This window comes from Myotis yumanensis, unplaced genomic scaffold (assembly GCF_028538775.1).
Source record: "Myotis yumanensis isolate MYYU_CA2020_CCGP unplaced genomic scaffold, mMyoYum1.0.hap1 SCAF_10, whole genome shotgun sequence".
Classification (NCBI taxonomy): domain Eukaryota; kingdom Metazoa; phylum Chordata; class Mammalia; order Chiroptera; family Vespertilionidae; genus Myotis; species Myotis yumanensis.
Genome location: NW_027223761.1, coordinates 3,772,626 through 3,794,052, shown reverse-complemented (window position 1 = coordinate 3,794,052; position 21,427 = coordinate 3,772,626). Strand labels below are relative to the sequence as shown.

Sequence of the window (21,427 nt, the reverse complement as noted above, 5' to 3'; positions counted from 1 at the left end):
TGAGGCCTGAGAGCTGGGCAGCCTCCCTGTGGCTCCAACAAAGCCGCGTGCACAGGGGGAGGGAGGGGTGAGTGCAGCAGCTTAGGTGCTGGTTGCCTGGCCAATAGCCACCTCCCCAGCCCGCTCCAGCCCCCACGCGCACGCGCACGCAAAGGCAAACGCTCACGCATGCGCACGCGCACCCGCACCCGCACGCGCACTCCTCACTCATCTCCTGGCGCCACAGCCCTGCCTGCCCTCCATTGGGCAGCACCGGCCCCTCCGCAGACCTGGCTGAGGCCCCGAGTGGGCTGAGCCCCCAGGGAAGCCCCTGCCCTTTCCCAGGATGGGTTCCCATGGAAATGGGCGCAGCCCTGCACAGGGAAGGCGGGGCCCGGCCGCAGGGGCTGTGGGAGAGGGTCTCCCTGCTCAGAGGAGACCAGGGAATGAAAGCAGCTCTGATGCCCTTGGGCGGGGCCCGGTGAGAATGTGCCCTGGAGGTGCTGCCACCACGGCCACCATCGCAGCAGACGCGGGGCCAACAGGATGGAAAAGCCTGGGCCCTGGTGCCCGGGAGCTGCTGGGCTGAGCCTGCGCCCTGCCTCCCTCCTCCTGTTCCAGGGACAGCGGCCGGCCAGGCTGGGGAAGCCGCTCTCAAGGGAGTTCTGCTTCTCCCGCCCACATGCACCCCGAGGCCAATGAGCCCTGGGCTCCCCGAGGTCCAGGCTCCCGCCTGCTGAGGCCTTCCCCTGGGTCCCGCCCCGAAGGCTGCCCGGGGCTCCTGTCCTCGTGGGGCGGGTATAGGATCAGGGTCCACGCGGGCCTGGGGCTGACAGCTGGGCCTCCCACGCCCCGTCCTGCAGTGGGAGCCCGTGTCCAGGGCAGGGCAGGGGTAAGGCTTCCCTCCGACGCTCACCGCTTCCAGGCGGCTCCCAGGCCCAGCCATTCCAGGCCTTGAGGTGGGAAGTCGTGGGCCTGTCCCCTGAGAAATGCTGAGTCTCTTTAACCATTTAGTGTTCAGTCCTTGTGAACAAAAAGGAAAGTGAAAGCGAAAGTGTTCACTGGGTTATAAAACCTGTTGCACTAGGAGCAGAAAGCAGACCCTGCCCTGGTGAACAATGGCTTCGGTAAGTCACCAGAACTTTCTAGAACCGGCTCTGCAGGGGAGGGCAGCTCCCTGCATTAAATGAAGGCCTGGGGCTGTGCTCCTACAGGTAACTCCAGCGCTGTCTCTAAGGCTTCCATGGAGACCTGTATGTTGTTTAAGCCTCTTTTGCTGCAGGACTGGGAGGTGTTCGGGCAGAGGGAGCCCCGATCTGGGTCTGGCACTGTGTGGGGTCGGAGGCCATGGGGGAGGATGTGCGGTGTCTGGGCTGTGCCCGCCTGAGCTGGGGAAGGAGCTGGAGTGTGGGCTGATAGGGGACCTGGGACTTGGGGAGCAGTGGGTCCCAGCCTGTGGGCCTCAGCTGCTGCTGGGGTTCATGCCTCCTCAGCCCCTCTGTTCTCGCTCCTCCTTCTTCCCAGACTTCTGTCTGCCTGATGCTGCCCATTTGGTTCTCAGCGTCCAACGCGGACAGCCGCCCCCATTAGCCCTGGTGTCCAGACTCACACAGGATCCTGGGAGGGGCAGGCCCAGCGTGTGGTGTGCAGGAAAAGCAGCCAGCTGAGCGGGGTTCTTACAGGAAGTGGGGCGATTCCAGGAAGGCGCCTGCACCCTCCAGAGCTCAGTCCATCTGCTTCACTGCTCCTGGGAACCACTGCCTCCCCCAGACCAGGCCCCAGCTCCCTGCCTGCTCCTGGGACAGTGCCCAGGCCTCACCTTAATCCAACATTTCCCTTCAGAGTGAGAAATGCCCTTGTTCTCCCCCAGATGGACACCAACTCTGGGCCTGCCTGGCCTGAGCCCTGGCCCCCTGGCCCTCCAGCCCTCCTGCTCCCACAGGTCCTTCCCTCCTGTTCCAAACCAGGCCCCTCTCAGGACCCAGGAGATGCGGGGAGGGTGGCCGAGCACACAGGATCCCCCTGATGGAGCTCCAAGCCCAGAGGGGGTGAGACAGGCACAGGGACCACAGCAGAGCATGATCACGTGGGGGGAGGTGGCGGTCCTGGGGCTGGGGACCCTGAGCGTGGCAGCTGAGCCAGGCTGGGCCTTCAGGGCAGCTCCTCAGAGGAGGGGTCTGTCTGGGGGGAGGAGAGGAGGAGTGGGTGTGGGGCAGGGGCTGGGAGCAGAGAGAAGGGGGGTGCAGAGGGGCTGAGGGAGCTGTGGGGAGGGAAAGGCAAGGCCTTCAGCCAGCGGGGGGGGGGGGGGGGGTGTCAAGGGCAGGGAGGGTGAGGAGGGTGGGAAGGGTCAGGAGGGGCTGTGGCTGCCCAGGGGCATCCTGTGCCCTGAGGCCAGAGGAGGGTCATGGACAGATGGGACATGTGGGAAGGACACCGGGGTCTTGGGGGACTGGATGTGGAGGTGAAGGGACAGGAGGCAGGAACCTTGTCCGGAAACTGTGGGTCACAAAATCCAGGACTGGGTGCCCTGAACAGGGGCAGGAGGTGGACGAGGAAGGTCTGGGGTCAGCATGGGCTGCTGGGCACCGGCATGGAATGGGGCAAAGGGCAGCGGAGCCCTGGCCTCAGGTTGGGCCGCCTGGGGTGAGGGCTGCAGGAGGTTTCTCGTTCGCTGAGGTCAGACACAGAGACACAGAAAAGCTGAAAAATTCTCTGATCATGAAGCAGAGGTGTCCTGGGCAGGACACTGAGGAGCAGAGGGGAGCTGAGCAAGGCAGGGAGGGAGGGAGGTAGCAGAACAAGGAAGGGTTTGGGCAGAGAAGACCCAGCGAAGCCACTACCAGCTGAGTGTCCCTGGGCAAGTCCCTCTGCCTCTCTGATCCTCAGTTTCCCCAGCTGAGCAAGGGGTGCTGCTTCCTTCCCCTGGGCTGTGGGATGGTGGCAGTTATGGTGGGAAATGTGCCTGCAGAGCCTGCTGGGCGAATGTGTCAGGCCACCTGCCCTCCAGCCCCCCCACCACCCAGCTCCGGAAGCTGGGCAGCCACACTGGGGCCACCGGGAAAGATCAGGTCCTGTCAGTTCCTGTCCCTCAGGTCGGCATCTCAGAGAGTGGGTGACCCAGGGCTGGAGGGCAGAGTGTGAGGAGGCTCCTGATGGCGCCATGGACACGAGGGTCAGTGTGAGAGCAGAGGACCTTGGACTCCCCTGGACAATGTTGCGGGGGTTTGCCCTGGGCCCCAGCCTCAGGGAAGGAGGTTTACACACAGGTTATTATGTCATCACCTCCGGACACGTGCACAATACACCTGCATACACATGTCTTCATCCTAGCTGTGTACGTGTACACGCAACACAACATACATATGCACAATACACACCGACAGACAGCACACCCATACCCACATGCATGACACACACACACTGGACAAATACTCACTCTCCTAATGCACAAGGTCGTATTTCCAGGCTCCGCCCTTTGGGAAAAGATTCCCGACTTCCGGGTCCCCCAGGGCAACCTCTAGAAGCTGCAGGAGGCTGAGGACCTCACAGGGGACAGGAGTCCCCACTACACGCTTACCCACGGATGAACATCCGTAAGGGTGTCCCCAACCAAGCGGAAGCGCCACGACAGGGCCCTTGAAGCTGCCTGCAGTTTTGTCTGCACCTTCCTGCCTGTTTCTCTTGCAGTTTGTTGAAGATCCGGAGCTGGAGGCCTGATTGAGAGTTTCTGCATCGGCTACTCGCACTGGGCGCTCTAGGTGGGTGATGTCTATGTGATCCACCTGGCTCCCCCAGGTAAGGGGGGTTGAAAGTGTAACTCTCCAAAGCTTGATTAACATAATGAGAACCAATTAAAGCTAAATGCCACCCTGGGAACCCGCATGGGTTCTCCCTGAGCAGGGCTTGTGCTCACTGTACATCCGTGTCCGTTGGGAGCATCTCAGTGGTCCCTCAGGTGCTGGCACAGCAGGGAAAGAGGTTATGGGCCCCAGGGAAGCCGGGCTGCACTTGGATTTGACCTTCTCCAGCTCGGGCCCGTTAGCTGGGCGCGCAGACAGATTTCCCTAAACCAGCAGCGTCTCTGGGGGTCCCGGTCTCAGGAAGGGATGCCTCTCAGTGCTGTGTCCTGTTGCTCAGAGGATGTCACAGAACAGGGCGTCCTGAGAGGGTTTCCTGAACACCCTCCACGGAGCAGCTCTCCCAGGTCACACATCACAGAGAGTCTCACACAGACGCAGAGCACCTGGAACCTTGATGGACCGCAGGGACAGCAGGAGCAGGATGACAGCCGGTCAGAGGAGCAGGCAGGCCCCACACTGTGTATCGTCCATGAGAGAAAGGTGCTGGGATGAGACCACGCACTGGGAGCACAGGGGCTGGTGCCCTGCAGAGCAATGGCACCCACACCTCGGACAGCAAGCGTTTGGGTTCTCGCTGGACAGAAACCTCCTCACGATCAGAAGAATCTGCTTGTCACTGACCAGGTTCTGTACGCTGTCACCTACACTGACAGAGTGGAAAACTGTCAGAATGGATGGCAAATAGTAAGCGAAACCCACCTAATGCAGACGACACTTAGGAGGCTGGGAACAGGGAGTGTGAGTGTGAGGACCGGGTCCTGCTGTGTGAGTGCAGGTGGTGTTTCCTCAAGGATGGGTGCTCAGTGCAGCATCAGCCTCAGACTCAGCACATAAAGGGAGCCCGCTGGTTCGCGTGCTCTTGAGTTCCCTCCTCTTAGAGAGCAAAACCCGGGCTCCAGGCTCAATGGGATTTGGACGCCACCAGCTGGAAGCGCTGTGTGGACTCTCCGTGTGGCAGAGCTGGGCCAGAAAAGGCTGATGATGCCTCAGGGTCCGATATCCGTTGTCAAATGGAGATGAGAGTATTTACCATAAAATTCAGAAGGAGAATAAGTGAGGGAATATATGAAATTTGCACAGCGGAGTCTGTAACACAGTGGGACTAAAACAACTTTGATCTCTTTCTGAAACACACAGTGCAAAGATGAACAAATACAATTTATTACCGTTGTTTACGGTGGATAAGCTATGGACCAGCCAATACTAGGGACTTGGTCAACTAGATGATGTCCATTCATATAATGGAACACAGTGGCAGCCACTGACCATCACAACATTGATTAACATGAAATAGTATTCACAGCTTGTTAAGGAAAACAGCAAAATCACTGAATCCTCCAATCACATTGGTGAAGGGACAGACATCAAAGTTCAATATTGAATTCCCTTCGCCCTTCTATCTTGTCTTGTGTCTTCTCTCTCCCTCCCTAGCCTCCCCTGCAGTTCCTGATACTAGCGTGTCTGATTCCAGGGGAGAACTCTGAGGCTGGCCTCGCCACCGGTTTACGGGTGGTGAAAAGGCAGGTCCTGAGGGAAGTGGTGGGAAACTGCTCCTATTAGGTGAACAGCCACTTGGACAACCTGTACTAACCACGGTCCATAAAGAAGATTATCAGTTCTGAAAAGGAGATGGTTGGTGAGGAGATGGAGGACAGTGTTTTGAGCAGAAACCGTAAACTCTTTGTCACCAACCTGAGATATGGCAAGGCCCATTTCCGGCAGGTAAGGCCCTCTTTGGGGGGGCTCCCTCTCCCTTCTGGAGGTCTGCTTGGGGTGGAAGTGACAGGTCTGTGCATCCAAAAGAAAAAATTACCACGAATGATGCAAAATTATGCTCCCTGATTCCTGCTGGCTGGGAGTTAGAATGTGTGAGATCAAATCTCGGGTCTGATCCTGATCCACTCAGGGTCTTTGAACAGATCACTTCCTCTCTGGCCTCTGTTTCCCCATGTGCACAAGGAGGGGATGATGGAGGACGTCTGGGGCTCTGGCCACCTCTATTCATTTAGGATCCTTTGTATCTAAGATCCACCCTAAAGGCAGCTCTTCATGCCCCTGTGTGCTGTCAGGGAAAGTCTGAGTCAACCCTGCACCATGACAGGTCTCCTAAGGCCTCAGAGAGCCCTCGGGCAAGAGATGCTCAAGGTCTGTGGCCCATGTAAGAGCTCAAGAACATGTTATGTAAGATTTTCAACTACTGTAACCCATCCCCTTTGCCTGTTCTGAGTTATTTGTCCCAAAACACAGCTAGTTAAGAGGCAGGAGCAGGATTCAATCCCTAGTGCTCCCTGCTCTTTCTGCTGAACCACAGCACCTCCAGGGCTCACAGCCCCTGTGACTGGGTGATGGGCAGCCTGGATGGAGGAGATGAGGGGAGGAGGAGGTTTGGGAGGGGAATTAAGGATTTGGTGCTCATGTGGGGGGTTTGAGGTGACCAGTTAGACATCCAGGTGGACCTGTTGAGTAGCAGTTGGACGTATGAGTTTATTGTTTCAGGCTGAGGTGGGGGTGGGGATAGAAGTTTCCAGGCTGCACTTGGGAACAGTACACAGAGCACAGTGAACCTGAGGCCATGGTTTCCCATTGTCTCCCCTCAGCTCCCACCTGATGCAGAGGTGGAGCCCAGGGAAAACCCTGACCACGGAGCCATTCCCTCATTCACCCCCAGAGCTCTGTCCCCACGAGCCCAGGCAGGAAGCCCCCTCCCTTACCCATCCCTATCAGGACCAAATGGCCCCACTGTGGAAGTTCACACTGGATATGTAATGGTAGGGACAGAAGTCTAGGGGCTGGTCGGGAAAACATAAGGTCACATAATTATAACTGGGATGCCCTTAACCAACGTCATGGGCGGGAGATGAAGGAGGACGTGAATTCAGGAGAAACTTCCAGGGTGACCATTGGTGTTGGATATTGGCATGGAACAGGGGCAAAGGTAAGCTGACCCCTGGTCTCAGAATGGGCCGTCTCAGGTGAGGGAGGCTGAAGGTTTGTCATTCCCTGAAATCAGAAACAGAGAGAAAGAAAACTGAAAAATTATGGAACATGAAACTGTGGTGTGCTGGGCGGGGACACTGAGGAGCAGGTGGGGGTGTGCAAAGGGAAGGAGGAAAGGGGACCAGGAAAGGTTGGGGGCAGAGAAGACCCCGTGCAGCCACTGCCAGCTGAGTGTCCCTGGGCAAGTCCCTCTGCCTCTCTGATCCTTGGTTTCCCCAGCTGAGCACGTGGGTGTTGCTTCCTGCCCCTGGACTTGGGCAGGTGGCAGTTATGGGGGGAAATGTGCTAGCAGAGCCTGCTGTGTGATTGTGTCAGGCCCAACCTTGCCCCTGTCCCTGCAGGAAACAGGCAGCCGCTCTAGGACACGTTGCAATCTCAGGTCCTTCATGAGGCTGTCCCCTGGGTCTCAGGTCAGCGGCTCAAACAGGATCAAACTCCCATGTCTGACGTTGCCTGGTCACCCAGCCTCAGGAAGAGGTTGATACACCGCTGTGGTGTCAACACCCTCCACATGCACAGTACACCTGCATGTGCATGTCTGCATCCAAGTGTGTGTGTAGGCAACACGCACACGTTATGTATGCACAGAACAAGGCATTCCAGGCTTCAACTTCCACACAGGGCAACCTCTAGAAGCTACAGCAGGCTGAGGATTTCAAGGGACCAAGAGTTCCCCCCCACCCCGCCACGCCACACACACACACACACACACACACACACACACACACACTCACCAGGTGATGAACATACTAAGTAATCATGGACTCCACAGGCCCAGCTACAGCTCGCAGCCCGGGCCTCTGCAGCTCCCTGAAATCTGTTTCACCTTCCTGGCTGTTTCATTGCAGATTCGTGCAGAGCCCAAGCCTGGAGACCTGATTGAGATTTCCCGCACTGGCTCCTCACACTGGGCGCTCTATGTGGGCGATGGTGATGTGATCCACCTGGCTCCCCCAGGTAAGGGGGGTGAAAGTGTAACTCTCCAAAGATTTGTTAACATGATGAGAACAATTCAACGCCAAATGCCACCCCGGGAACCCTGCATTGGTTTCTCCCTGACCTGTGCTTGAGTTCATCCTACAGCCGGTCCCTTAGAGGCAGCTAATGGTCCCACAAGTCCTGACCGAGCAGGGAAAGAGGTCCGAGGGGCCAGGTGAAGCCGGACTGGGGCCGCATTCGGGGCTCTCCAGCTCCGGCCCTTTAACTGGGTGCGCAGACAGATTTCACTAAACCAGCCGCATGTCTAGGTGTCCACAGTCTCATAAAGGAGAAGGATCAATGACGGTGGATGGTCAACTAGACGATGTCCATTCATATCATGGAGCACAATAGCAGCCACTGACCATCAGAATGTTCATTAGCTTGAAAAAGTATTCACAGCTCATTAAGTAAAAAGAGTAAAATCCGTGAATCCTTTAATCACATTGGTGAAGGGACAGACACCAAGGCTCAATAGTGTAATCCCTGGCCCTTCTAGCCTGTCTCGTGTCTTCTCTCTCCCTCCCTGGCCTCCCCTGCAGTTCCTGATACTCCTGTGTCTGATTCCAGGGGAGAGCTCTGAGGCTGGCGCCCCCACCAGCTTAGGGGAGGTGGAAAGGCAGCTCCTGGTGGAAGTGGTGGGAAACTGCTCCTATAAGGTCAACAACCACTTGGACCACCTGTACAGACCACGGCCCATAGAGGAGATGCTCAGATCTGGGAAGGAGATGGTTGGTAAGAAGATGGAGCACAGCGATCTGAGCAGGAACTGTGAGCACTTGGTCACGGATCTGAGATACGGCAAGGCACGCAGCCGGCAGGTAAGGCCCTCTCTGGGGGGCTCCCTCTCCCTTCTGGAGGTCTGTTTGGGGTGGAGGTGTCAGGGCTGTGCACTGAGAAGAAAAACTTACCCCGAATGATGCAAAATTATGCTCCCTGCTTCCTGCTGGCTGGGAGTCAGGATGTCTGAGATCAAATCTCGGGTCTGTTCCTGATCCACTCAGGGTCTTTGAACAGGTCACTTCCTCTCAGCCTCATTTTCCCCATGTGCAGAAGGAGGGGATGTTTGGAGGACCTCTGTTTGGGGACCTCAATCGATTTAGGATCCTTTGTATCTGAGACCCACCCTAAAGGCAGCTCCTGATGCCCTGTGTGCTGTCAGGAAAATCTTGGCAAACCCTGGACCATGACAGGTCTCCTGAGGCCCCAGAGAGCCCTCGGGCAAGAGATGCTCAAGGTCTGTGGCCCATGTAAGAGTTCGAGGACATGTTCTGTAAGGTCTGGGCACATCCTTACCCCTACCCTCTTTCCCCTCTTGCCAAAACACAGCTAGTAAGAGGCAGAAGCAGGATTCAATGCTCAGTGATCCCTGCTCTTTCTGCTGAACCACAGCACCTCCAGGGTTCAAAGCCCCTGTGATTGGGTGATGGGCAGCCTGGATGGAAGAGAATGAGGGGAGGAAGAGGTTTGGGAGGGAAATTAAGGATTTGATGCTCAGGTCGGGTGTTGAGGTGACCAGTTAGACATCCAGGTGGACCTGTTGAGTAGCAGTTGGATGTGTGAGTTTAGTGTTTCATGGCTGAGGTGGTGCTGGAGATAGAATTTTCCAGGCTGCACTTGGGAACAGTACACACAGCTCAGTGATCCCTGAAGCCTTGGTTTCCCATTGTCTCCCTTCAGCTCCCACCTGATGCAGAGGTGGAGCCCAGGGAAAACCCTGACCACGGAGCCATTCCCTCATTCACCCCCAGAGCTCTGTCCCCACGAGCCCAGGCAGGAAGCCCCCTCCCTTACCCATCCCTATCAGGACCAAATGGCCCCACTGTGGAAGTTCACACTGGATATGTAATGGTAGGGACAGAAGTCTAGGGGCTGGTCGGGAAAACATAAGGTCACATAATTATAACTGGGATGCCCTTAACCAAAGTCATGGGCAGGAGATGAAGGAGGACGCAAATTCAGGAGAAACTTCCAGGGTGACCATTGGTGTTGGATATTGGCATGGAACAGGGGCAAAGGTAAGCTGACCCCTGGTCTCAGAATGGGCCGTCTCAGGTGAGGGAGGCTGAAGGTTTGTCATTCCCTGAAATCAGAAACAGAGAGAAAGAAAACTGAAAAATTATGGAACATGAAACTGTGGTGTGCTGGGCGGGGACACTGAGGAGCAGGTGGGGGTGTGCAAAGGGAAGGAGGAAAGGGGACCAGGAAAGGTTGGGGGCAGAGAAGACCCCGTGCAGCCACTGCCAGCTGAGTGTCCCTGGGCAAGTCCCTCTGCCTGTCTGATCCTCAGTTTCCCCAGCTGAGCAGGGGTGCTGCTTCCTTCCCCTGGGCTTGGGCAGGTGGCTGTTATGGGGGGAAATGTGCCAGCAGAGCCTGCTGTGTGACTGTGTCAGGCCCAACCTTGCCCCTGTCCCTGCAGGAAACAGGCAGCCGCTCTAGGACACGTTGCAATCTCAGGTCCTTCATGAGGCTGTCCCCTGGGTCTCAGGTCAGCGGCTCAGGATCAAACTCCCATGTCTGACGTTGCCTGGTCGCCCAGCCTCAGGAAGGGGTTGATACACCGCTGTGGTGTCAACACCCTCCATATGCACAGTACACCTGCATGTGCATGTCTGCATCCAAGTGTGTGTGTAGGCAACATGCACACGTTATGTATGCACAGAACAAGGCATTCCAGGCTTCAACTTCCACACAGGGCAACCTCTAGAACAGGGGTGGACAAACTTTTTGACTCGAGGGCCACAATGGGTTCTTAAACTGGACCGGAGGGCCGGAACAAAAGCATGGATGGAGTGTTTGTGTGAACTAATATAAATTCAAAGTAAACATTATTACATAAAAGGGTATGGTCTTTTTTTTTTTAGTTTTATTCATTTCAAACGGGCCGGATCTGGCCCACGGCTGCTCTAGAAGCTACAGCAGGCTGAGGAGTTCAAGGGACCAAGAGTTCCCCCTTCCCCCCCCCACGCCACACACACAGACACACACACACACACACACACATGCACACACACACACGCCACACACACAGACACACACACACACACACACACACACACACTCACCAGGTGATGAACATATTAAGTAATCATGGACTCCACAGGCCCAGCTACAGATCCCAGCCAGGGCCTCTGCAGCTCCCTGAAATCTGTCTCACCTTCCTGGCTGTTTCATTGCAGATTCGTGCAGAGCCCAAGCCTGGAGACCTGATTGAGATTTCCCGCACTGGCTCCTCACACTGGGCCCTCTATGTGGGCGATGGTTATGTGATCCACCTGGCTCCCCCAGGTAAGGGGGGTTGAAAGTGTAACTCTCCAAAGATTTGTTAACATGATGAGAACAATTCAACGCCAAATGCCACCCCGGGAACCCTGCATTGGTTTCTCCCTGACCTGTGCTTGAGTTCATCCTACATCCGGTCCCTTAGAAGCAGCTTAATGGTCCCACAAGTCCGGACACAGTAGGGAAAGAAGTCTGAGGGGCCAGGTGAAGCCGGACTGGGGCCGCATTCGGGGCTCTCCAGCTCCGGCTCTTTAACTGGGTGCGCAGACAGATTTCACTAAACCAGCCACATGTCTAGGTGTCCACAGTCTCATAAAGGAGAAGGATCAATGACGGTGGATGGTCAACTAGACGATGTCCATTCATATCATGGAGCACAATAGCAGCCACTGACCATCAGAATGTTCATTAGCTTGAAAAAGTATTCACAGCTCATTAAGTAAAAAGAGTAAAATCCGTGAATCCTCTAATCACATTGGTGAAGGGACAGACACCAAGGCTCAATAGTGTAATCCCTGGCCCTTCTAGCCTGTCTCGTGTCTTCTCTCTCCCTCCCTGGCCTCCCCTGCAGTTCCTGATACTTCTGTGTCTGATTCCAGGGGAGAGCTCTGAGGCTGGCGCCCCCACCGGCTTAGGGGTGGTGAAAAGGGAGCTCCTTGAGGAAGTGGTGGGAAACTGCTCCTATAAGGTCAACAACCACTTGGACCACCTGTACAGACCACGGCCCATAGAGGAGATGCTCAGATCTGGGAAGGAGATGGTTGGTAAGAAGATGGAGCACAGCGATCTGAGCAGGAACTGTGAGCGCGTGGTCACGGATCTGAGATACGGCAAGGCCCGCAGCCAGCAGGTAAGGCCCTCTGTGGGGGGCTCCCTCTCCCTTCTGGAGGTCTGCTTGGGGTGGAGGTGTCAGGGCTGTGCACTGAGATGAAAAACTTACCCTGAATAATGCAAAATTATGCTCCCTGCTTCCTGCTGGCTGGGAGTCAGGATGTCTGAGATCAAATCTCGGGTCTGTTCCTGATCCACTCAGGGTCTTTGAACAGGTCACTTCCTCTCAGCCTCATTTTCCCCATGTGCAGAAGGAGGGGATGTTTGGAGGACCTCTGTTTGGGGACCTCAATCGATTTAGGATCCTTTGTATCTGAGACCCACCCTAAAGGCAGCTCCTGATGCCCTGTATGCTGTCAGGAAAATCTTGGCAAACCCTGGACCATGAGAGGTCTCCTAAGGCCCCAGAGAGCCCTCGGGCAAGAGATGCTCAAGGTCTGTGGCCCATGTAAGAGCTCAAGGACTTGTTCTGTAAGGTCTGGGCACATCCTTACCCCTACCCTCTTTCCCCTCTTATTAAAACACAGCTAGTAAGAGGCAGAAGCAGGATTCAATCCCCAGTGATCCCGGCTCTTTCTGCTGAACCACAGCACCTCCAGGGTTCAAAGCCCCTGTGATTGGGTGATGGGCAGCCTGGATGGAAGAGAATGAGGGGAGGAAGAGGTTTGGGAGGGAAATTAAGGATTTGATGCTCAGGTCGGGTGTTGAGGTGACCAGTTAGACATCCAGGTGGACCTGTTGAGTAGCAGTTGGATGTGTGAGTTTAGTGTTTCATGGCTGAGGTGGTGCTGGAGATAGAAGTTTCCAGGCTGCACTTGGGAACAGTACACACAGCTCAGTGATCCCTGAAGCCTTGGTTTCCCATTGTCTCCCTTCAGCTCCCACCTGATGCAGAGGTGGAGCCCAGGGAAAACCCTGACCACAGAGCCATTCCCTCATTCACCCCCAGAGCTCTGTCCCCACGAGCCCAGGCAGGAAGCCCCCTCCCCTATCTACCCCCATCAGGACCAAATGGCCCCACCATGGAAGTTCACACTGGATATGTAATGGTAGGTCCAGAAGTCTAAGGGTTGGTAGGGGAAACGTGGGGTCACATAATTATAACTGGGATGCCCTTAACCAACGTCATGGGCGGGAGATGAAGGAGGACGTGAATTCAGGAGAAACTTCCAGGGTGACCATTGGTGTTGGATATTGGCATGGAACAGGGGCAAAGGTAAGCTGACCCCTGGTCTCAGAATGGGCCGTCTCAGGTGAGGGAGGCTAAAGGTTTGTCATTCCCTGAAATCAGAAACAGAGAGAAAGAAAACTGAAAAATTATGGAACATGAAACTGTGGTGTGCTGGGCGGGGACACTGAGGAGCAGGTGGCGGTGTGCAAAGGGAAGGAGGAAAGGGGACCAGGAAGGGTCGGGGCAGAGAAGACCCCGTGCAGCCACTGCCAGCTGAGTGTCCCTGGGCAAGTCCCTCTGCCTCTCTGATCCTTGGTTTCCCCAGCTGAGCACGTGGGTGTTGCTTCCTTCCCCTGGACTTGGGCAGGTGGCAGTTATGGGGGGAAATGTGCCAGCAGAGCCTGCTGTGTGATTGTGTCAGGCCCAACCTTGCCCCTGTCCCTGCAGGAAACAGGCAGCCGCTCTAGGACACGTTGCAATCTCAGGTCCTTCATGAGGCTGTCCCCTGGGTCTCAGGTCAGCGGCTCAAACAGGATCAAACTCCCATGTCTGATGTTGCCTGGTGCCCAGCCTCAGGAAGGGGTTGATACACCGCTGTGGTGTCAACACCCTCCACATGCACAGTACACCTGCATGTGCATGTCTGCATCCAAGTGTGTGTGTAGGCAACACGCACACGTTATGTATGCACAGAACAAGGCATTCCAGGCTTCAACTTCCACACAGGGCAACCTCTAGAAGCTACAGCAGGCTGAGGATTTCAAGGGACCAAGAGTTCCCCCCCACCCCGCCACGCCACACACACACACACACACACACACTCACCAGGTGATGAACATACTAAGTAATCATGGACTCCACAGGCCCAGCTACAGCTCGCAGCCCGGGCCTCTGCAGCTCCCTGAAATCTGTCTCACCTTCCTGGCTGTTTCATTGCAGATTCGTGCAGAGCCCAAGCCTGGAGACCTGATTGAGATTTCCCGCACTGGCTCCTCACACTGGGCCCTCTATGTGGGCGATGGTTATGTGATCCACCTGGCTCCCCCAGGTAAGGGGGGTGAAAGTGTAACTCTCCAAAGATTTGTTAACATGATGAGAACAATTCAACGCCAAATGCCACCCCGGGAACCCTGCATTGGTTTCTCCCTGACCTGTGCTTGAGTTCATCCTACATCCGGTCCCTTAGAGGCAGCTAATGGTCCCACAAGTCCTGACCCAGCAGGGAAAGAGGTCCGAGGGGCCAGGTGAAGCTGGACTGGGGCCGCATTCGGGGCTCTCCAGCTCCGGCCCTTTAACTGGGTGCGCAGACAGATTTCACTAAACCAGCCGCATGTCTAGGTGTCCACAGTCTCATAAAGGAGAAGGATCAATGACGGTGGATGGTCAACTAGACGATGTCCATTCATATCATGGAGCACAATAGCAGCCACTGACCATCAGAATGTTCATTAGCTTGAAAAAGTATTCACAGCTCATTAAGTAAAAAGAGTAAAATCCGTGAATCCTCTAATCACATTGGTGAAGGGACAGACACCAAGGCTCAATAGTGTAATCCCTGGCCCTTCTAGCCTGTCTTGTGTCTTCTCTCTCCCTCCCTGGCCTCCCCTGCAGTTCCTGATACTCCTGTGTCTGATTCCAGGGGAGAGCTCTGAGGCTGGCGCCCCCACCAGCTTAGGGGTGGTGAAAAGGGAGCGCCTTGAGGAAGTGGTGGGAAACTGCTCCTATAAGGTCAACAACCACTTGGACCACCTGTACAGACCACGGCCCATAGAGGAGATGGTCAGATCTGGGAAGGAGATGGTTGGTAAGAAGATGGAGCACAGCGATCTGAGCAGGAACTGTGAGCGCTTGGTCACGGATCTGAGATACAGCAAGGCCCGCAGCCGGCAGGTAAGGCCCTCTGTGGGGGGCTCCCTCTCCCCTCTGGAGGTCTGCTTGCAGTGGAGGTGTCAGGGTTGACTACCCAGAATAAAAAAATTACTCTTAATGATGAAAACTTGGGCTCTTGGGGTCCTCTGGCTGGGAGTCAGGATGTCTGAGAGCAAAACTCAGGTCTGTTCCTGATCCACCCAGGCTCTCTTGACAGGTCACTTCCTCTCTGGCCTCAGTTTCCCCATGTGCAGAAGGAGGGGATGTTTGGAGGTCCTCTGGGTTCTGTCCAGTTCTGTCCTTTTGGGATCTTTCGCCTCTAACGCCCACCCTAAAAGCAGCTCCTCATGCCCTGTGTGCTGTCAGGGAAAGTCTGGGCCAACCCTGAACCATGACAGGTCTATGGCTCCGGACAGCACTCTAAGGAGAGATGCTCAAGGTCTGTGGCCCATGTAAGAGCTCCAAAGAGTTCTTCTGAGAAGATACTGTGCAGCCAATTCCAGCTGAGTGTTTTGGGCAAGTCTCCCTACCTCTCTGACCTGCATTCCCTATGTGAGGAAATGGGTGCTCCCTCCTCCTCTATGTGACCCAATAATATAAGATCTGGGCACAGCTTTAACCCCTTCCTCCTTGCCCTTTTACCAACACAAGCGAGTAGGGATTCAAACCCCAGTGGTCCCTGCTCTTCCTGCTGAACCACAGTGTCTCCAGGGCTGGAAACCCAGGGCTTAGGTGATGAGGATCCCTGGATGGAGGCAAATCAAAAAAGGAAGAGCAGGTTGCAGATAGAAATTAAGGATTTCTTGCTCAGGTGGGGTGCTTGAGGTGACCAGTTAGACATCCAGTTGGACCTGTTGAGTAGGAGTTGGACTTGTGAGCCCGGAGGTAGAAGTTTCCAGGCTGCACTTGGGAACAGTACACAGAGCACAGTGATCCCTGAGGCCATGGTTTCCCATCCTCTCCCCTCAGCTCTGCCACCACCTCCCTCTGCAGAGCTGGAGCCCAGGTAGAGCCCAGACCACAGAGCCATGTCACTTCCACCCCCAGAGCTCTGGCCCCAGGAGCCCAGGCAGGAAGCCCCCTCCCCTACCCACTCCCATTAGGACCAAGTGGCCCCACCATGGAGGTTCACCCAGGCCCTGGAGTGGGTGGGGCAGAAGTCTGGGGGTTGGTCAGGAAAACGTGGAGTCACATAATCGGGAATAGAATGGCCCTGAATAAAGTCATGGGGGAAAGATGAACAAAGTGAATTCCAGAGAAGCTTCCAGGCTAAATGACCACTGTTGGATGTTGGCATGGAATGAGGGCAAAGGGAAGCTGGCCCCTGGTCTCAGATTGGGCGGCCTGGGGTGAGCGCTGCAGGAGGTTTGCTGAGGTCAGACACAAACAGGAAGATAAACTGAAAAATTCTCAAATCAAGAAGCTGTGGTGCCCTGGGCAGGGACACTGAGGAGCAGGGAGGAGATGATAAGGAAGGGAGAGAGAGAGGGAGCAAAAAGGACCAGGAAGGGACAGGGCAGAGAAGACCCAGTGCAGCCACTGCCAGCTGAGTGTCCCTGGGCAAGTCCCTCTACCTCTCTGATCCTCAGTTTCCCCAGCTGAGCATGTGGGTGCTGCTTCCTTCCCCTGGGCTTGGGAGGGTTGCAGTTATGGGGGAAATGTGCCAGCAGAGCCTGCTGGGGGACTGTGAGCCCTGTCCCCAGGGCAGGAAGCTGGGCAACAACAGGAGGGCCTTCTCCAATGCTCAGGTGCCCTTAGGGTGCTGTCACCTGCTGTCTGTCAGCTCAGCATCTTCAAGGGTCCGTGTACCGGGGCTGGGAGGGCAGAGTGGAGGTGGTGGGTGTTGGGGCCATGCACAGCCAGGGCAAACACATGGTGGAGACATGAGGGTCAGAGTGTGAGAGCAAGAGTAGCTCAGACTCACCTGGACAATTTTTGGGGTTGAGGCTTGTACTTAGTCTCTGTTAACAGGATTTATATACAGGCTGTTGTGTTATAACCCTTGAGACACATGCACAATACACCTGCATATGCATGTCTGCACCGTAATGTGTGTGCATGTACACACAACACACCAAATATCCATACACAGGACATTTTCTTCATAGATAAGGTGAACTAAAATACAGAAAAACTTCCTGAATAATCAGTGGAAAATTTGCAGGAGAGAACTCTGATATCCCAGTATTTTAAGTGGCAACTGCATAGAGACTGGTAGGAGGGGCGGAGGAGCAAAAGTGCTAGCCTCATGCCCACAGACAGCAAGTGAAGTCCTGGAGAGATATCTCAGATGTGGGGGGTGCCACTGAGAACTCTGGAATCTCATCCCCAAGCTGGGCCCTCCAGCAGAGAGCACCAAAATTGAGAACGGTACCCTCATAACATCTGGCTGTGAAAAGCAGTGGGGTGCTATCTGCCAGGAAGTGTCAGCTGTAAATTCAGGCACCCTCTTAAAGGGCCAATATACAAAATTCCCCATGGGGCCACCCACCTTGTGCTCTGGCAGAGGGAGGGTGAAGTGGATGGGAGCTGTGAGAGCAGAAGCCAGGACTGCACACTCGGGGGATAGAGCTCTGAAGGCTGACACCCCAAGTTTCCTGGGCTGAGTCATTCCCTCACGCAGCGGAGGACATGGCTCCCACATTGACATTTGCCTTGCCTGGGGAAAAGACAGGTGACACACCCTATTTGAAAATACCTTGCCCTGAAGCCACCTAAGAGAAGCAAATGCCCCACCCTGTTGAAAAAAAAAAAACAGTTGCCACACCTGAGGATGATTGCCTGGGGGGCAATTCAAGCTGAATCCTATCAGGCTGTAGGAAGAGGTGGTCTCTGGAGGCTTTGAGTATTTGCCTGGTCTAATTAGTCAGAAACAGCCTTTAGCACTGTCCTGCAGTAGAGATTGAGAGGTGTAGAGCAAGCATGTCAAACTTGGGGCCCACAACGAATATTTTTGTAGCCCACCCAATATATCGGTATGTAAGAAATGTTTGAATAAAAATTTCATAACTTAATTTTTAAAATATCCCGTTATACATAATTAGTAATAATGAACTACAACTTTCACTAATGACTGATTATTATAATCATGTTGTATCCATTTCCCTATATGCCTTACATGCAGGCACACCATTTCTCTCCACTAATACTAGCAGCAAATATTTTAGCAGCCGATTGCCAGGTCATTAGTCTTATACTGACTTGTTTGGAGTGTGCAACAAAAAATAATTAGCTTTTGGAGAACAAGAAACATAGGTTTATTTGTGTTATGCTTATTAATTTGTGCAGTTATTCTGTGTCTGGTAAATGAATGTTCAAGAAAAAATATTATATTTTATTAAAATGTTCTATTATTTTGTGTTAACGATTACTCATTTATTTCAGCCCTTTGTATTCAGCATGCCTCTATCTAAATAAACCTATGTTTCTATGAAAATGAAGCTTTTGTTTTTTTGTGGCCCACATAAACTTAAACCTTGTTTATTTGGCCCATGTTAGCCTTTGAGTTTGACATGCTTGGTATAGAGGATCTACCTAATACAGAGTCACAAACCCAGACAGACAGCCAAAATGAGGAGACAAAGAAACAACTCCCAAATGAATGAACTAGAGAATTCTCCAGAAGAGAAAAATGAAGCAGATTTAAGAAATTTATCTGAAACAGAGTTCAGAGTAATAATGGTCAAGATGCTGAACAGCATAAAAAAAGATATAGTAGCCGAAACCGGTTTGGCTCAGTGGATAGAGCGTCAGCCTGCGGACTGAAAGGTCCCAGGTTCGATTCCGGTCAAGGGCATGTACCTTGGTTGCGGGCATATCCCCAGTAGGAGATGTGCAGGAGGCAGCTGATCGATGTTTCTCTCTCATCGATGTTTCTAACTCTCTATCTCTCTCCCTTCCTCTCTGTGAAAAATCAATAAAATATATTTTTTTAAAAAAGATATAGTAATTATGAAAAAAGAACAGTTTGTGATAAAGAATGACATAACAAATAAATAACACATTGGAAAGAATATACAGCAAATTAGGAAAAGCTAAGGATTGAATCAGTGAATTAGAAGACAGAGTTGAAAATATCACTCAATTAGAGAACCAAAAAGAGAAAACAAAAAAACAGGAGGACAGCTTAAGGGAGCTGTGGGACAATGTGAAATGTAACAATATTAGGAAAAGCAGTTGTGTCAAAGAGGCAGAAAGGGAGAAAATGTTTGAAGAAATAATGGCAGAAAACTTCCCTAACCTTGTAAAGGAAAAAGTCACACAAGTTCAGGAAACACAGAGAACCCCAAGCAAGAAGAACCCAATCAGGCCCATACCCAGACACATCATAATTAAAAACCATTAAAGACAAAGAGAAAATCTTAAAGGCAGCAAGAGAAAACTTTCTACCTACAAAGGAGTTCCCATAAGGCTGACACCTGATTTCTCATCAGAAGCTCTACAAGCCAGAAGGGAATGGCATGAAGAACTCAAGGTAATGGAAAGCAAGGATCTGAGACCAAGATTATTATATCCAGCAAGGCTATCATTCAAAATAGACGGTGAAGTAAAGAACTTCCCAGACAAAAAAAAAAAAAAAGGCTAAAGGAGTTCATCACCAAGCCAGCATTACAAGAAATGCTAAAGGGACTGCTATAATGAGAAGAAGAAAGAGAGAGAGAGAAACCTAGCCATACAGAATTAAAATGGCAATAAATAAGTACCTATCAATAATAACCCTAAATGTAAATGGATTAAGTGTTCCAATCAAAAGGCATAGGGTATCCACAAAAACATGGCCCAACTATATGCTGTCTACAAGAGACCCACCCCAGAACAAAAGACACACAGAGGATGAGAGTGAAGGGATGGGGAAAAAAATTTCCATGCAAACAGAAAAGAAAAAAAAGCTGGAGTAGCAACATTCATATCCAACAAAATAGACTTTAAAATAAAGGCCATCAGAAGAGACAACTACATAATACTAAAGGCATTGATCCAACAAGAGGATATAACCCTGGTAAACATATATGCACCCAATATAGGAGCACCTAAATATATTTTTAAAAACTTCTAGAGGACTTTAATGGAGAGATCAACAACAACACAGTCATAGTGGGGGACTTTAACACCCCTCTGACTTCACTGGACAGATCTTCCAGACAAAAACTTAACAAGGAAACAGAGACTCTAAAGGACACACTGGATCAGATGGATTTAATGGACATTTATAGAACATATTACCCCAATGCAGCAGAAGACAAATTCTTCTCAAGTGCACATGGATCATTCACAAAGATAGACCACATTTTAGGACACAAAACAAATCTCTACAAGTTCAAGAAGATTGAAATCATAGAAAGCATCTTCTCAGATCACAGTGGAATGAAATTAGAAATCAACTACAGTAAAAGCACCCCAAAACATTCAAGCACATGGAGGCTAAATAGCATGAATTAAACAATGAATGGATTACCAATGAGATCAAGAAAGAAATAAAAAACTTCCTGCAAACAAATGAAAATGAACACAAAACAACCCCAAATCTCTGGGACATAGCAAAAGCACTCCTGAGAGGGAAATTTATAGCACTATAGGCATACCTCAAAAAAAAAAAAAAAAAAAAAAACAAGAAAAATCAGCAATAAACTATTTAATCCTACAACTTAAAGAACTGAAAAGAGAACAACAAGAAAAGCCCAGAGTAAGTAGAAGGAAGGAAATAATAAAGATTAGAGCAGAAATAAATAACACAGAGACTAAAAAACAATACAAAAAAAATCAATGAAACCAAGAGCTGGTTCTTTGAAAGGATAAAAAACATTGATAAGCTGTTAGCCAGACTCATCAAGAAACAAAGAGAGAGGACACAAATAAATAAAATCAGAAACAAAAGTGGGGAAGTAACCACTGACACAACAGAAATTCAAAGAATAACTATATGCTAACAAGCTGGACAATGTGGATGAAATAGACAAATTCCTAGAAAAATATAATTTCCCAAAACTGACTCAGGAAGAATCAGAAAACCTGAATAGACCAATAACAACTGATGAAATAAAAGCAGTAATCAAAAAACTACCACCAAACAAAAGCCCAGGTATGGATGGCTTCACAGAGAAGTTTTACCAAACATTCAAAGAACTAACACCTATACTCCTAAAACAATTTCAGAAAATCCAAGAAAAAGGAACACTTCCAAACTCTTTTTATGAGGCCAGCATCCTAATTCAAAAACCAGAGAAAGACACTACAAAGAAAGAGAATTATAGGCCGATATCCCTGATGAACATAGATGCTAAAATCCTCAACAGAACATTAGCAAGTTACACCCAGCAATATATTAAAGAGATCATCCACCATGATCAAGTGGGATTTATCCCAGGGATGCAAGGCTGGTACAGTATTCACAAATCAATAAACGTGATACATCACATAAACAAATTGAAAGACAAAAATCACGTGATCATATCAATAGACA

General features: G+C 52.0%; 1 protein-coding gene across 1 annotated transcript in view; it reads left to right on the top strand.

Moving 5' to 3' along the window:
- The first annotated feature begins 1,035 nt into the window (after positions 1–1,035).
- The window catches only part of LOC139018666 (uncharacterized), a 66,898-nt gene continuing 46,506 nt past the window's right edge, over positions 1,036–21,427 (top strand). The window contains exons 1-9 of the mRNA XM_070427318.1: positions 1,036–1,106; positions 3,667–3,737; positions 5,311–5,561; positions 7,685–7,793; positions 8,385–8,635; positions 10,994–11,102; positions 11,696–11,946; positions 14,038–14,146; positions 14,738–14,988. Of these exons, the coding sequence (XP_070283419.1) occupies positions 5,469–5,561; positions 7,685–7,793; positions 8,385–8,635; positions 10,994–11,102; positions 11,696–11,946; positions 14,038–14,146; positions 14,738–14,988 (1,173 nt within the window). The 5' untranslated portion in view covers positions 1,036–1,106; positions 3,667–3,737; positions 5,311–5,468. The remainder of the gene's footprint in view (positions 1,107–3,666; positions 3,738–5,310; positions 5,562–7,684; positions 7,794–8,384; positions 8,636–10,993; positions 11,103–11,695; positions 11,947–14,037; positions 14,147–14,737; positions 14,989–21,427) is intronic.